The following is a 15,754-nucleotide window of genomic DNA, read 5'->3' as shown; positions in this document are numbered from 1 at the left end:
AGGAAGGTGTGGGAGTGGGGAGGGGGGAGAGAGTGTCATAGGTGGCTGAAGGAGCATGGACTGAGCGGTGGTCGGGTATGGGGGTAACGTGGGCTGGGGTGGGAGAGGTGGGGTCTGCAGGTAAGGTAAGTGTTGGGTGCTGTAGTGCATCCAGGTGGTGGTGGTGGGGGGATTCCGATGGGTGTGTACATACAGTGGTGGAACAGAGTGATGTGAAGGGTGGAGGGGCAGTGTGTAGCTTGCTAGTGGGTAGGAGTATGAGTATCAGGAACGTCCCTCGTGGGTGGTTACTTGGCGATGACTCACTTAATCTCGTTGTCTATACTCAGTCCCATAGAGGTGAGGGGCTGTAGTGTGATAATCCATTTAAACTCTTCTTTGTTCAGGATTTTTGTGTGTTCTCCCCTTCTCCAGTTCTTTGTCATGTGTTTGATCCCTATAAAAACTTAAACCTGCTGTGTTGCTCTAGTGGTGTTCAATGAAATGTAATGGTATGCTGTGGTTCTCTGCCTTGTTTGTGATGTTTCTTAAGTGTTTGATGATTCTACTTTTTAGTGGTCTGGTTGTTCTACCTACATACTATTTGTTGCATGGGCACTGTATGAGGTAAATGATGGCTTTGGTGTGGCAGGATGTGTTAGATTAATTTTGTAGGTTTTTCATGTCTGTGTGGATTTGAAAGTAGTGGTGTGTCTGGTGCTCCTGCAGTGCAGAGTTCTGCAATTTGAGCATCTCCCACAATGGAAAAAAACCCCTCTGATGGTGCTGTTGTCTAACGTGGTTTGTATGAGTCTTGGGGGAGGGATGTGGTCCCCATTGTTTACACCATGCATCCCACCTCCTGATTGGCTATCCAACTCCACGTTATCCCCACACCTCCATCTCCCCCACAAGACATACCTCCCACATCACATGACCACAACAGAGGAGCCCCTCATTGGCCAGCCCACACCACATGGCCAATTTCATGACCAGGAAGCACAATTTAAAACACCAGCCACCACAACACCTCAGTAACCTCCTTGAAGAAAGCCACAAGCCAAAATGCATTGGAGACCATACTACACCTGAAATCCAGTATGCCAATGGATGATGGGGTTATGTTTGCTGAGCCATGGTAGACCTAAAACCAACAGCGCTAGTGGACATTGAAGCAGAAGGGAGGTAATTTCCTTTGAATGTAAGGCTCCTATAGACAACCAAATAGGAGGCTTCTGGGAAAAAACTGCAATTTTGGACAGTTCCTTTCCATTAATGCCAACAACTGAGAGAGGATGTGATAAATGTTCAGACGACAGGCCCAGGGTGTTGAAGAACATGATGTCCATAAAGTTTCCAGTTGAACCACTATCCAGGAAGGCAGAAATTGGAACTTTTAGATAATCCATCTGAATTACTTTGGGAATAAGGACTGAATTAGTGGGAGAGACAGATTCAATGCCTAGATGTTACTCCCAGTATACCTAAACTTTGCCTTTTCCCGATTTCACTGAACAAATAAGAAGGGTATGTCCTTTTCCTCCACAGTACAGGCAAAGATCTTGGGACCGTCATCTGCACTTTTCCTCAGCAGATAGATGGAAATCTCCTAACTGCATGTGTTCTAGTTGGTCGAGTGGAGTCACCCACTCCGGTGACTAAGAAGAAGATGTAGGGAGTTCTTTCTCCAATCCTTGTTCCCAAAGTTGACAGTCGATGCGAATGGCCAAGTGCATATGGTCATTCAAAGAGTCTGGAGCAGAGTGCTGTACTAAAATGTATTTGATCTAATCTGAAAGGCCTAAGCATAACTGACTCTGTACTGCAGGGTCATTCCTCCCAGAGTCAATTGACCACTTGCGAAATTTGGTGCATTAGTCTTCTGCCACTCTCTGTCCTGGTTTTAATGGTCAAAGGCTAGCACCAGCCAAGCCAATGCTGCCTTTTAGTGGATCATCATAGAGGAGACCTAAGGTGGTGAAGAATGCATCCACAATTTGAAGTGCATTGTGCATGGAAGGGAGACCAAAGGCCCAGGTCTGAGGATCACCCTGTAGCAATGAAACTATAATACCCACTGGCTGGGATTCGGAGCCAAACGACCCGGGTCATAATCTGAAATGAAGTTTGCAGCTCTCCTTAAAATTCAGAGAGTCTTTATGTTTGCCAGAAAATCGGTCCGGGAAGTTTAATTTGGGTTCACCAAAGGTGACACGCAACTCCTCAACCCAAAGGGAAAGTTCCTAGACCTTCTGGGTCAGAGCCTGAATCTGAGCTGGACTTTGGATGGGTTACATGATAATGATCCTTAGACACTGTAAAAAAATGAATTAATAAATTTTTAAAGCCGGTGATAATGTTAAGAATGCCAGGTAGATTCACTTCAGAAGGAGACAGTGGTATAAAGGATAAATGGAGCGATGGGATCCACCGACGGATGATGCAGTTGTAGCCCAAGGTTTGTGATGGGTTAGAACCTCAGGGAAGTTCACTTCCAAGACAGACATGTAGGCCTGTGTGCTTTCAATGCCAGTGCACGCAGTGGGAGCTGATTTGTATGCAATGGACGTTAGGTTTTACATGCACATGCCACTGTTGCATTTAGGCCATCACACAAATGTGTGTGTTGATCTAATGTGAATCAGGATACCATTTTATATTAATAGAGACCTCTAAGGGGCTATTTCAGCAATTCTGAATGCAGATTTCCAATTTTCGGGAATCTGCGTGTGGACAGGAACCATTCTGCGCATGTGCAGAACGAGTCCTGCATCATCACACACAAGCCCCTGCTATGCCTTTGCCTGATTGACATACAGAGGCATTTACAGTGGTGGTGCGGGGGTGGGGATGGCCAGCATTCCCAGTACAAGGGCGCATTTTGTCCCATTTTTCTGGGATTGGCAAGGCTAGGTTCTGCATCCACTGACGCAGTTTCCTGGCCTCACAAGCCAGCCAGCCTGTGTAAGCTGAGACTTACTCAGCAGGTAGGCGCCATCTACCATTGTGATCGATTGTTGCAATGGTTATACCAGCCTGTGATGTTGGTCGCAGTGCTGGGATTGCAAACGTTATTGTGTAGGTTGTGTTACACTGCTTGTTTGTATTAATGCAAACAAAAAATTGTGGAAGAAAAAGTCTTAGTAAACCAGCCACCAACACACATATACTGTTGTCTCCCATATGCAAGTGTAAACAGATCATCACTTCATATTTAACCAGAATGTCCCAAGTGATTTTCCAGGTTACTATACAGTGTGTCAGATAACTTACCAGACACATGCTGGATTTAGACTGAGCTGCAATTGTCAGAGATCCTGCAACAATGTACTGAAAAGACAAAATACATTGTAAGTATCACATTTTATATATTGTACATTCCGATCTTGATTCTGTCTCGCAATTTCGGCCACATCTGCTATCGTACCACATACTTCTCCCCATCACCCTTATACATCCTTATCCATATGTATTTGCATCACCCCTATCCTTGATGTTATTGATCCATCTACAATCATCTGGATCTCAGAGCCTAATTCAGACCCGGACGCTATTTACGGGCGCTCGTTCTTAAAAAGGGTCCGGATATTTAAATTGAACGCTCATTCTTTGCGGTGTTTTGGTGCCTCTATGTCAGAGCGAGCGTCCAAAAAATGCGCTCGCTATTTTGTAAAGACGCCCCTTTGCCGTTCGCATCACATGTCATCTCCGTTATTTATTAGATTAATTGAAAACATCGAAAGGCATCTGAACTGTTCGCAGTGCTTGCGGTAGGATTTACTTCCCGCTATCACTGCGAGCAGTTCAGGCTAAAAGACAACCAAGTGACATGGTCGATGACGCTCCTTTACTAATTATGCACTCCCATTAAACGCTGTTTTGACCGTTAGGCACGCCTGCGTTCGGATCTCCACACCCCCGTTTTCAAGCACCTTCCCCTGTTAGCACCCACAAACGGTACATTCTGTCAATCAAATTAGCAGCCCCTCATTGTTTTACGAGTGCACGATTTCTGACCGCAATGACTGGTTTGCGCATGTGCATTGAGAACCATACGCATGCACAGTTGTGCGAACATCGCTCAGAGCGAACGAGCGGCCGCTTATGAGTGGCTCTGAATCAGGCCCTCTGTGCACTGCCACTGATTAGCCTGCAATTCCATCTACATGCCAATGACATGCCCACAGCTCATTTATCCTACCTGCAAATGTCACACTGCCCACAATTACACCCATATACTTGCAAGTAGAGATCCGGTGACCCCTGTGCTACTATGTGTAGCCCATAGATTCACAGAAATGCATATTTGGACTTATGCAACTCTTAGAGGCATACTCAAAAAATCGCTTTGTGTGTGAGACTGAATCAGGCCCATTATATATTGTAGAATATCTATTGAACAAATTGTGCACGTGTAACATGATAATTATATATGGCAGATAATGTGATTATAGGCAGAGGTTCCCAATCACGGTCCTCAAGGCACCCCAACAGTTCAGGTTTTAGAGATTACAATGGTTGAGCAATCAATAGGATTTGCGGATGTGAATTAAGTGCCTGATTCAGCTTGGATGCAAAAATGCAAACATCCGTACCAAGTCGATTGTTGCATTCTGTGCATGCATCGGAGCGCGTGAACCAGGCCACTGCGATCGGGTAAGGAATCGCAGTTAGTATCTAGACACATTGCAGATTGATTGACAAGTTGGGGGTGGTCACGGGAGGTGGTCAGAGAAAGGTAGACTTCCTGTGAATTTGAACGCCGTTACAGGGGCGTACATAATTATCCCAATGCGATGGCATATGCCAGTGTTGGCTTACCTTGACACTCCAGCTGTTATGGAACTACATAACCCAGCATGCACTGCTACAGTTTTGCTATTAGGGCATGCTAAAACTGTGGCAGGGCATGCTGGGATATATAGTTCCACAACAGCTGGAGTGTCAAGGTTAGCCAATACTGGCATATGCAGCCTGAGCTCTAGATGCACACAGAAAGTTTAGCAGTTTCTGAGAGAGGTCAGATCAACTATAACTGTGTGTATGGGTCCGATGGTACTAGATTGTACTCATGTTTCCGCTGTCTTGCAAAATATTGCGGATGTGAGTAAGGGGAGTGGGCAGCTTTATATGCTGTTGGGCATCTGTATATTTTTCTGCAATTGCATTGCGATCGCATTCATTTGCATATTCTCGCAGCAGCTAAGCGTGTGTGAGTGCACACTTGCAATCCATGCTGAATCAGTCCCTAAGTCTTTAAAATGAACACCATTGTGGATGAGGCTTTAGAGACAGGAGAAAAATATTGTAACATTTTAACAAAACTGGTTTCAAATACTGTATCTACTGTAATGTACAAGGTTTAGTTCTACAGTAAGATTAATATGGCATCATTATTAAAAAGGTTTATAATAAATTATTTTAGAATTATCTTGCTGACCATGCTTTCTGTACTTACAAAAATTGACCCCCAAAATGTTACACCAGAAATCAACAATATATAGTGCTTGACAAAAAAAGATGCAATTCCCAGAACAAATTGTAAGATGGCCGCAACAATCAGCACAATCTATGGGAAAACAAGATAATAGATTACAATGGATTCCAGATACTGTATGTTGGCATTATACACTTACATGGGTATACACATAATAGAGATTATTGACCTGATCAGAGATGTACAATAACCCGATTGTTAGTGCACATCTCTAATGTGTCCTTCTCTGCTCGAGCACAGGGCCTGTTCTGCGCATGTGCAAAATGGGTCCTGCGATACTGCATGGAGTTCCCCATATCCTCTGCCTGATTGACAGGCAGAAGCAATTGTGGGACGGGGATGGCCTGTGTTCCCAGAAACGGGGCAGACCTCCTGACCTCACACACCACCAGGAACCGGTCAAACCGCGGTAAGCTTCAGCTACTGCAGCCTGACCAAGACGACAACAGTCACGGCCGATGGTCGCGATTGTTTCGATGGTGATCCCAGGCAGTGACCTCAGTCGCAGTGATGGGATCACACAGATGCAGCAAGTACATGTCTGACACCTTCTGTATTTGCATCTGAGATGGACAGAATTGTACAGCCGCTTGCGTGTAGCTCTGCAATTCCATCCTTCTCTGAATCAGGCCCTGTGGTGTTAGGGAGAAGTCTGTGGTTTGATCAGATCCATTTTCAGATCACAGTCACAATCTGTATGGCACTACTATGGCTCATACAGTTTTACCTCTGTATATGGTGTCCCATTATAATGCCCACTCACTTACCATATTCTTCTATAGGCAACACCATCTATAGAAGCAATTTTTCAGAGGTTTTACCACAAAATAGCTTTGATACATTCCCCCTCAATCACCAGTGACCTGGCATATATAGTGCCTGGTTCAGTGTAGTAGAGCCCTGATTGGGTTATAGTTTTACAGTGGATGTGCACATGCATCGACATCCATAGTGGATGGACATGTCTCAGCCAGGCCTGATACAGTGGCATAACTAGGGTATTTGGTGCCCAGGGCAAATTTCAAAATAGAGCCCACCCTCACCCCTCCAATGTGCGTGTGCCACAGGTGTGCACGGTGAAAAATGGGCGTGGTCACAAGGGGCATGTCCACTGAGAAATGGAGCATGTCAACATGACACACACCCCTTTCTTGTCACTGGGAAAATTTCTTTCCATATGCACCTTAATGCAGTGCCCCTTATACAGTCCCCCCTATGCAGTGCTCCTAGTAGTGGTCCCACTTATGCAGGCCCCCAGTAGTGCCCCTTATACATTACCCCCAGTAGTGCCCCCCTTATGAAGTCCCCCAATAGTTACCCTTATACAGTGCCCCCAGTATTTATCCCCCTTATACAGGACCCAAGTAGTGATCCCCCAAATGCAGTGCCCCTTATACAGTGCCCCCAGGAAATATCCCCCTTATGCAGGCCCCCAGGAGTGATCCCCCTTATACAGTGCCCCTAGTAGCAGTAGTGATCCTTCATATGCAGTGCTCCTTACACAGTGCCCACTGTAGTGGTCTCCCTTATGCAGACCCCATTAGTTCCCCTTATACAGTGCCCCCAGTAGTGATCTCCCATATACAGGCCCCCAGTAGTGGTACCTCCTGTGCAGTGTCCACAGTAGTAAGCCCCTTATATAGTGCCCCCAGTAGTAGTCCCCCCTATACAGTGCCCTTTATATAGTGCCCCCAGTAGGAGTCCCCCTTGATGCAGTGACATAAGTAGTAGTCCCCCAGTAGTGGTCCCTCCCGATGCCGTGCTCCCAGTAGTAGTCCCCTCCAAAGTAGTAGACCCCAGTAGTGCCCCCCCACCGAAGCAGTGCCCCCAGTAGTAGTCCCCTCCTTAGTAGTAGTCCCCAGTAGTGGTCCTTCCCGAAGCAGTGCACCCAGTAGTAATCCCCAGTACTGGTCCCCGCCGATGCAGTGCCCCCAATAGCCAGTAGTGGTGCCTCCCCCCACAGCAGACACACACATAAAAAGAATAAAATAAAAAAACACTTAACTGAATCCCCGCTCCTGCTCCCACCGCAGCCAACAGCTCCTCTGTCCTCCCGTGCCGGCGGTTCTGCATTGTGGGAGATACATCATGACATCTTTCCCATTACCCACTGCAGGAGCCAGAAGATGGAGCTCATGAATGAGCTCCAGCCTGGCTCCGGCAGTGGGCGCAGCAGTCAATGATAGCACTACACTGACCTCAGTGTCCTGGACTGTGGTGCCCAGGGTACATGCCCTGCTCGACCCCCCTTAGTTACGCCACTGGCCTGATACCAGCCACATTGGGAGGTCACCTGACTGTATATGTTTAATTTTTTTAGACAAAGTAGAATAGGGCGAGATGTACTAAGTCTTGGAGCGTGATTAAGTACCAACTAATCAGTTCCTTATCTGACATTTTTCAAATACAGCCTGTAAACTGACAATTAGTGGCTGATTGGTTGGTACTTTATGTCTCTCCACTTTAACACTTTCCAAAACTTAGTACATAGACCCCAAATAGTATATCATGATAATCATTTTGTAGGTTGTCTCAGTAAACACTTACCCCCAGAGGTTTGGGCTTTCCTTTCCGAAATGTTCTGAAAAAACGAGAGGATGAATCTATATTTTGTGGCACAACTGCAGCAAGATTCAACACCTGGGGAGGGACGGCAGACATCTGTGTAGCAGGATAGGTATTGTGTGCTGGGGGCCTTGAGTGCACATTCTGGTATAATAAATCTTTATTCAGCCTGGGAACAGCTGTGGAACCTTCACACAGTAGAGTCTCATAGGTATGTGTTGTGGCTTCACTGACAGCATACAATGACATGATGGAGACTGGGAGAGAGAGAAAACCGTAAATTCTATTTTGCTAAAAAATAAAGTTACAATTATAACAGCGCTGACATTTTGCTCGTTAGCTGTAAGGTTTTAAGCATTGTTACATTTTATCCACTTCACTGTGGCACTAAAACCGTGGATGATGAGTGGAACACATTGTCTGGTGTGAATGGGGTGATGCAAATAAGTAAAGCTTCCAGTGAAGCATACCTGGGGTGTTGCTGCTGGGGTAGGACAAAGGTCTGTGCATGCACTGCAGGAGATTCGTGAAGGGCACAATATTACTCTTCTGCAAGTCCCCCACACCCGGAACAAGCAGTACTCAGTGAATCCCAGGCTGGTGGGGTGAGATGTCCACAGCTTCCTTATGTGTCTCCAGTGGGACAAGCGTCCATACAGTAAGTGTATCTGGTGGGCTTGGGTGGTGGTGGGCTGGTTGGTATGGAGCCCACCACAAATTTGTTGCCCTGAGCCCCCACAAACCTTAATCTGGCCCTGATAGTAAGACTAGAAATCAATATAATCCATTGGGTTCAAATATATTGTGCACTATGTTAATGAATATTTACTACCTGCAGTTAGCCTTATAACTCAGCATATAATTAATTTGCACACATATTAGTTTTCAATATGCACAGGTCTCAAAGGCAAAAATTATCAGAACTAAAAAGTTCATAAGTTGTATATGTGTATTAATCATACGAATGCTCCTAAATAAGAACACACAGCTGGTGAGATAATATTGTATATATTAGTCATACATAAACCTGTATATCACTGTAGTGCCTTTCCCATGAGTTGTCACTGTATATAGAGAGATGTATTTGTATATACTACAGCTGTGAGTTAATAACCTGAGATCATTGTTATCTAAGAAAAGACTTGTGAGGTAATCTAGTTCAATATTTCACAGTAGCAATTAGATATGTGCCGGGACCCCTGTGTTTTGGCTTTGGAGCTGGTTCATCGTCATGTTTTGGTTTTGCAAAACCACCCTATTTTGGTTTTGGTTTTGGATCTGAGTTGTTTTTTTTAAACAAATTGATAAAAAGTTTATACAAACAGCTAAAATACTAAAAACATCTAATTTTTGCAATCAAACACCCAAAGTTTGGATTTAAAATCTAAATTCCAAACCGCAAGAAGATCAGAATCACGACTTGAATCTGTCCAGATCTCCTCAGAAAATCAGAACCGTGACTCATATCTTTCTGGATTCATGAAAATCGTGTGTATTCAGATTTCTGCAGAACCAAACAGCACAACTCTAGTAGCAATAGATATATCTTAAACTCAATATTTAAATTATATATGTTAAAAATCAATACAATCCCTTGGAGTCAAATATAATATGCACTATATAAATGAATGTTTATCTGTCTGCAGTTAACCATGGCAAGTGTACTTATATATACTGACTTGTAATAAATTTGTTACATGGTAGTAAATGTGATAACTTTTGGTGCTCCCAAAAAAAACACTTTTGGATATACTGAGAATATATAAATATAATTGTATTTATTCTCATGCTGTCTGGAACACTGATACCACTTCAGACAGAAGCAGGGGATTCACCTTGTTGTTAACCTGGTTATTGAACAAGGGTTTAACCTAGGTCACAGCTCCTATACCTCTTTCACAATGCACATTGGCGCCGGGTTATTTCTGGGTCGACCTCTTTCACACTGAATCTGTATCAGCCCTCAAAAACAGTGTGTGTCATAAAAATGTAACTTTTTGGGGGGATACAAAGATCATGTAATGAAAAGCATTCCACATCAGATCACTTTAGACATGACCCGGGCAACTTTCACACCACAGGCTACTCTGGTACATCCCGGGAATAACCCTGATAGTGACCAGGGATGAGGACCTGGTTACTTTGGACGCATGTAGACCCTTTCACATACCACTTTTTCACTAAATTCATGGTTCCAAACCGGGTAAGACCAGGGACAGATGCCCTTCAGACCGTGGTGTTGACCTGCGTTATTCCCAGGTCGGGGCCGTTCACACTGTACACAGATACTGTGGAACTAGTCTACAGGTGCTTGGAGATGACAGCATCTCCGAGAGCCAGAAAATCCAGAATGCTCCTTCCTGTAAATGGGTCCTGTGTCAGACGACCTATATCACCTGTTTACACTGCAGGGTTACACGGGTTGTTCCCATGATAAACCCTGCAAACTACCTCGGCTGGATTGCCATGTCATTCATTCCAGAAATATTATCCTGGCCGCTTATACATCTAGCAGCAACCCGGGTTAACTCGGCAATAACCCGAGTTTTAGTTGTGGTGTAAAAGGGGTAACACAAGAAATGACCCAGGTTGGCCCAGCAATATCCTGGGTCTAAATCTCTGTCCAAAAGGGGTATGAGAGGTATGTATATAATGGCTTTGTTTGTTTGATTTCTGTTTGTCACAATTCTCAGGAGTACAATGGTGCTTGCCCATAATTGGGATTGGCAGAGACCTTGTACAGAGATGCAGAGTCTAACATGCCAGTGGTTTTCACCAGGGACCCTCACAAGGAAGAGTTAGCTGCACCCAACATGTAGGGGGTGGCCCTCTGTCCTGGTTCCCTCATACAGGTGCTGGTATACACTGGTGTGCAGAATTAGTACATTGAGAGGAAGACTTACAAGAGAGGTCGATAATCAGAGTCAGGACCAGCCGAGCTGTGCAGTACCAGGGATGAGACAAAATCAGTTGAAGAAGAATAGCCAAGTCAGAAACAGTGAACAGACAAGGGACAAGGATCAAGTACATGGGAGCAAGGTATGAGCCTATATTCTGGCATCTGCCTCGTACCAGAGACTCCCTCTTATAGGGCGAAGTCCAATTATCTCGCCAAACATGACTCCATGTTTAGAGCACCTGCCACTTCATATTTCCCTGCAGGTCAGCGCACGCACCTTTAGGGGAGCCAAGACCACATGTACTTTGCAGCTGCATTGGGAGTAGAGACACCAGTAGCACACACTGGGGACTTCCTGCCACCGGCTGGGACCCCAGTACTGCCATACCCTGTCAGTAATGACTGGTGTCTGATGCACTGCAACACTGTTGCGAACTGTGCTACAATTTTATTGTATTTTAGGTCACATTGTAATGATTGAGGTGATGGTTAAAATGTGTAGTTACTAAACTCCTAAAATTTTTGTAAGAGCTCCTCACAGTAACAACACCATCATCATTTACAGAATGTGCAATATAGCACTTTACTCTTCACTTATATAATGCTATTTACTATTGGAATATTTTTCCATATAATCTTGTATATTTTTTATTTCAGTAGCAATTTTGATTATACATATGACTTAGTTCAAACCAACTGATACCCTGTTATGAATATCTGGGAAGATTCAGAGTAAGAATGGATTATCAGGAATAAAAAGTTCATAATTTAGATATGTGAATCAATTGATATAGAAGCTTTGAGGAGTCAAATGATAAAGAAGCTGTGAGGAGTCATTTGATAAAGAAGCTTTGAGGACTGGAGTGTACTTGGCTGAAATGTGGCTTGATGCCCAAGTTGCAGCCTTGACAGCTGATGTGTACTTGGCTGGAGTTATGGTCTTGTGGTCGAGTTGCAGCCTTGAGGGCTGATATGTACTTGGCTGGGATGTGGCCTTGTGGCCAAGTATCAGCCTTGAGGGTTGATATGTACTTGGCTGGAAAGCAGGGAAGCAGTGGAGACAGCTGTGAAGTAATAACTAAAGTCCACTCAGATGCAGCTGTGTGAGTGAAACATTAGCAAAGTTGGTAACAAAGTTTCCACTCAGATGCACCAGTGTGACTGAGACAGCTGTATGATTGATAACAAATAGTCCAGTCAGACGCAGCAGTGCAGCTACAACAGCTGTAAGATTGTTAACTAATAGTCCACCTGAACACTGCAGTGAGGCTGAGACTGTCATTATGAATGAGTATTAAGTCCACTCAGATGCTACAGTACAGTTGTGACTGGCAAGATACACACTAGGCAGGAGAGACTCGAACACACCACAAGGAAGATACCACACATGGAAACCGGAAGCCATGTAATGAACACTACAGTTGGCACCCGAGCAGAGACTCAGCAAAGGTAAAAAAGGAGAGGGATCCAATCAGGACAGGATGAAGATGATGGAGCAACCAGGTAGGAGGACCTCACAGAGTGACAGCCCAGCATCCCCTGTCTCTTAGAAATGGGACTGATAGGACTGCCCGGAGCACTATAGTCAGACAAGATGCAGCAGCGGCTTGTGACATACCCCTTTTAGATCAAATGCCAGATCGCACCCGGGATTTTAAACGCGAGTACAACCTGGATGTGAGCATGCTGAGATCTCTTTCAGACAGGCTGCTTATTCCCAAGTTGGCCACAACAGTGCAGAGCCAGCGCTTGGGGATGAGATCATCTCCAATTGGTGCCTCTTCCTATGCTGTAAATTGGTCCTGGATGGGATGGGTGGGATAACCCAGGTTACTTCTTTACACTGCACCGTGACCCTTTCAGATTAATCAAAATCCTAGGTTCACATGCATTAACCAGGGATTTTGCTGCTAGTCTAAAAGGGGTATTAGTGATGTTTGTGTATAGTGGCAGCTCCTACCCTCTTAGATGAAGGAGGCTGCCATTGCTGAAAACGAGAGGGTACATTCACTTACCAGCTCCTGCTGGAAAGGTCCCAGTGCCTGCTCAATCGATCTCTCAGGTGCTGGAACCTGCGCATGCACACTAGCATCTGCAGCCCCTAGGAGACGGTTAATACTGGCAGAATAGCAGAGTAGTGGCTTCCTCCTCGAAGATTTTCTCTGCTATTAGCAGCCCGGACTGGCAGTCCCAGGGGGAGGGGACACCTTCCCCTTAGACTGCCTGTTGTATATGTGACTGGCAGGTAGCACTTCCAATAGGAAGCCACTGCCAGTCACAGTGTAGCCAGTGCAAACACGGACGGCACTGACTACACTGAGGTTGTGGATTTTACTGGGGGCTGCAGCCCTGCAGCCACTAGACACATGAGCACTAGCAGCAGTGAGCCACACATGTCTCCAGCTTACAAAGGACTGCATCATCTGCAGCACCTAGGAGCCAGTTAGGGCTCCTGGAAGCCATTCTCTGCTAATAGCAGCCCGGACTGGCAGTCCCAGTGGGAGGAGACACGTTCCCCTGAGAATGCTTGTTGTATATGTGACTGACAGGTTGCACTTCCAATAGGAAGCCACTGCCAATCACAGTGTAGCCAGTGCAGTCACAGACTGCACTGACTACACTGAGGTGGTAGATTTTACAGGAGGGCTGCAGTCCAGCAGCTCCTAGGAAAAATCTGCCACTGTTAGTATATCACCACTGTATTTAAAGTATCACAGCAAGTGCTCATCGAAGTGAAATTTTGTATTATTATATTAGTATCACATGACACCAGGTGACACTAAAGTAGCACTATAAAAGAGGTACAATTGCTATATGACCAAAACCTTCTTCTTCTAAGAGGTTTAACCACCTTGATAACCAAGTGTGTATGTTTGTTTGGCCTAAATTACTCTATTTAAACTTTCACAAAAAAAAATATTTCTAAAAATGTACATAAATGTGTACCCCACAAGGAGTCTTCTGTATTGTCTTCATATTATCTAGAGATGTACAGTATAGTTCGGTCTTCCAGAAATCTGAATCCACATGAATTTCATGAATCTGGACAGATTCAAGTAGTGGTTCTGATCTCCTGAAGAGATTGGATAGATCCAGGTTGGGTTGTGATCTTCCCACGGTTCGGAATTTGTATTTTAAATCCTAATTTCGGGTTTTAGAATGCAAATATTACATGATTTTTGTTGTTTCATATGGGTTCACTTTAGAAATACTTCAAAATGCATAAAATTAATCATTGAAGATATTCTGGAAAATAATATTAAAGAATGAATTTAACCAAGTTTTCTGTTTGTGCAAGAAAGTCTCTGCCACCACAATTTCTTAACAGAATTGCATCATTTCCACAATATTTAATTTTAGAGATGTGCGGGTTCGGTTCCCAGAGAGCCGGCAACAACCAGATTTAGGGGTTCCAAGTCGAACCGAGTCCAAGTTCGGAATCAATTTGGGGTAAAGAGTCGAAGCGAGTCCTGGTTCGGGCATTCCTGTGGTTTAGAACTCTGATTTAAAATGCAAACTTTTGCATGTAAACAGATCAAAATTATATAATTTAGCTCTTATTTTATTATTTTTTTAAATACAGATCCAAAACCCATACATGTGAGAGTGGTTTTGCAAAACCAAAATATAAAGATGAATCCTGTATCCTACATTGTACATTCAATGTAAATCATTATTTTATTAATGTTCAGTATTTGAACTTGCATACCATTTATATATAGTTTTAACATTAGGGTTTACTTATCAATAATGTTTTGACACAGGGGTAGGGAACCTGTGGCACTCCATTTGTAATGGAACTACATCTCCCAGCCTGCTCTACCACAGTTGTTGCTGTTAGGCTAAAACTGTGGCAGGGCATACTGGGATGTGTAGTTCCACAGCAGCTGGAGTGCCATAGGTTTCCTACCCCTGTGTTGACACATGGTTTACATTTTAAATAATCCATATATCAATTTTTGCTATACCTATAATCTGAGTTATATTATTACATAAGTATATGGACCCACGGGACAAGGGAAGGGAGGGAACCCAAGCACTTATAAAGGCACTGATGTTCATAAACAATTGATGTGTATAGGATATCCCCACAATGGCATCGATTAGTAGCCGAGTGGGCTGTGTACTGATCTGGATGTGGAGGTGCTCCACTGAGAGTAGAAAATAATACTCAACAAGGGTAAGAAAGTACTTTCTGTGTTGGGGGCACGAGATCCTATATTGAAGAATAATTAAAACATAACGTTTATTTGAAATACATTAAAGGAGGGGTCTTATAATACATGGAACTTTCAAATGAAATAAAGTAAGTATCAAAAGGGTTAACTCCACAATATGTAGACAATAATTATCAGCAAATCAATAAATGACAATAGTAGATAATTATAATTTATTAGATACTGGGGAAAAAATCCCTAGATAACTGATAGAGTAGCATTGGGAAATTATCTCAAATTTGCACAACAACATCATAAATATCCAATAAAAGTCAATAGGTACATATTACAAAGTTATATATGAAATGATACATGAAAGCCGATTGGATAAGAAGATATAGCAAGCGAAAGATTCCTTGCAGATTATGTATTTGCTTATCAAATGAATAAGGTCCTCAATGATAATGCCTAAAAAATATATACAGTATTGTGTCAAGAAAAATTGAAATACAAAAATAATGACAGATCTCAGTCAAAGATTCCTAACAGTAGTTTACAATTCCTTACAGTTTTTGCAATTTTGCATTGTTACTTTATTTTTACCTACTAATCTACCTTCTATGACTGATATTTTCATCATAATTGCATTATTATTTT

The 15,754-nt window shown here is 43.7% G+C and overlaps 1 protein-coding gene across 4 annotated transcripts in view; it reads right to left on the bottom strand.

Moving 5' to 3' along the window:
* Nucleotides 1-15,754, bottom strand: part of LOC148522939 (membrane-spanning 4-domains subfamily A member 4A-like) — a 143,537-nt gene that overhangs the window by 39,155 nt on the left and 88,628 nt on the right. For 3 of the 4 annotated variants that reach the window (XM_088473576.1, XM_088473574.1, XM_088473575.1), the window contains exons 2-4: nucleotides 8,024-8,298; nucleotides 5,438-5,548; nucleotides 3,253-3,309 (exon numbers count right to left, since the gene is read on the bottom strand). In XM_088473576.1, the coding sequence (XP_088329702.1) occupies nucleotides 3,253-3,309; nucleotides 5,438-5,548; nucleotides 8,024-8,290 (435 nt within the window). In that variant the 5' untranslated portion in view covers nucleotides 8,291-8,298. The remainder of the gene's footprint in view (nucleotides 1-3,252; nucleotides 3,310-5,437; nucleotides 5,549-8,023; nucleotides 8,299-15,754) is intronic. The other variant, XM_088473577.1, reaches the window with a different exon arrangement.

The sequence above is a fragment of the Taudactylus pleione genome, unplaced genomic scaffold (genome assembly GCF_031769625.1).
Source record: "Taudactylus pleione unplaced genomic scaffold, aTauple2 ptg000136l, whole genome shotgun sequence".
Classification (NCBI taxonomy): Eukaryota; Metazoa; Chordata; class Amphibia; order Anura; family Myobatrachidae; genus Taudactylus; species Taudactylus pleione.
Note: the sequence above shows the minus strand (reverse complement) of the source record. Positions and strands in the feature narration are given on the sequence as shown.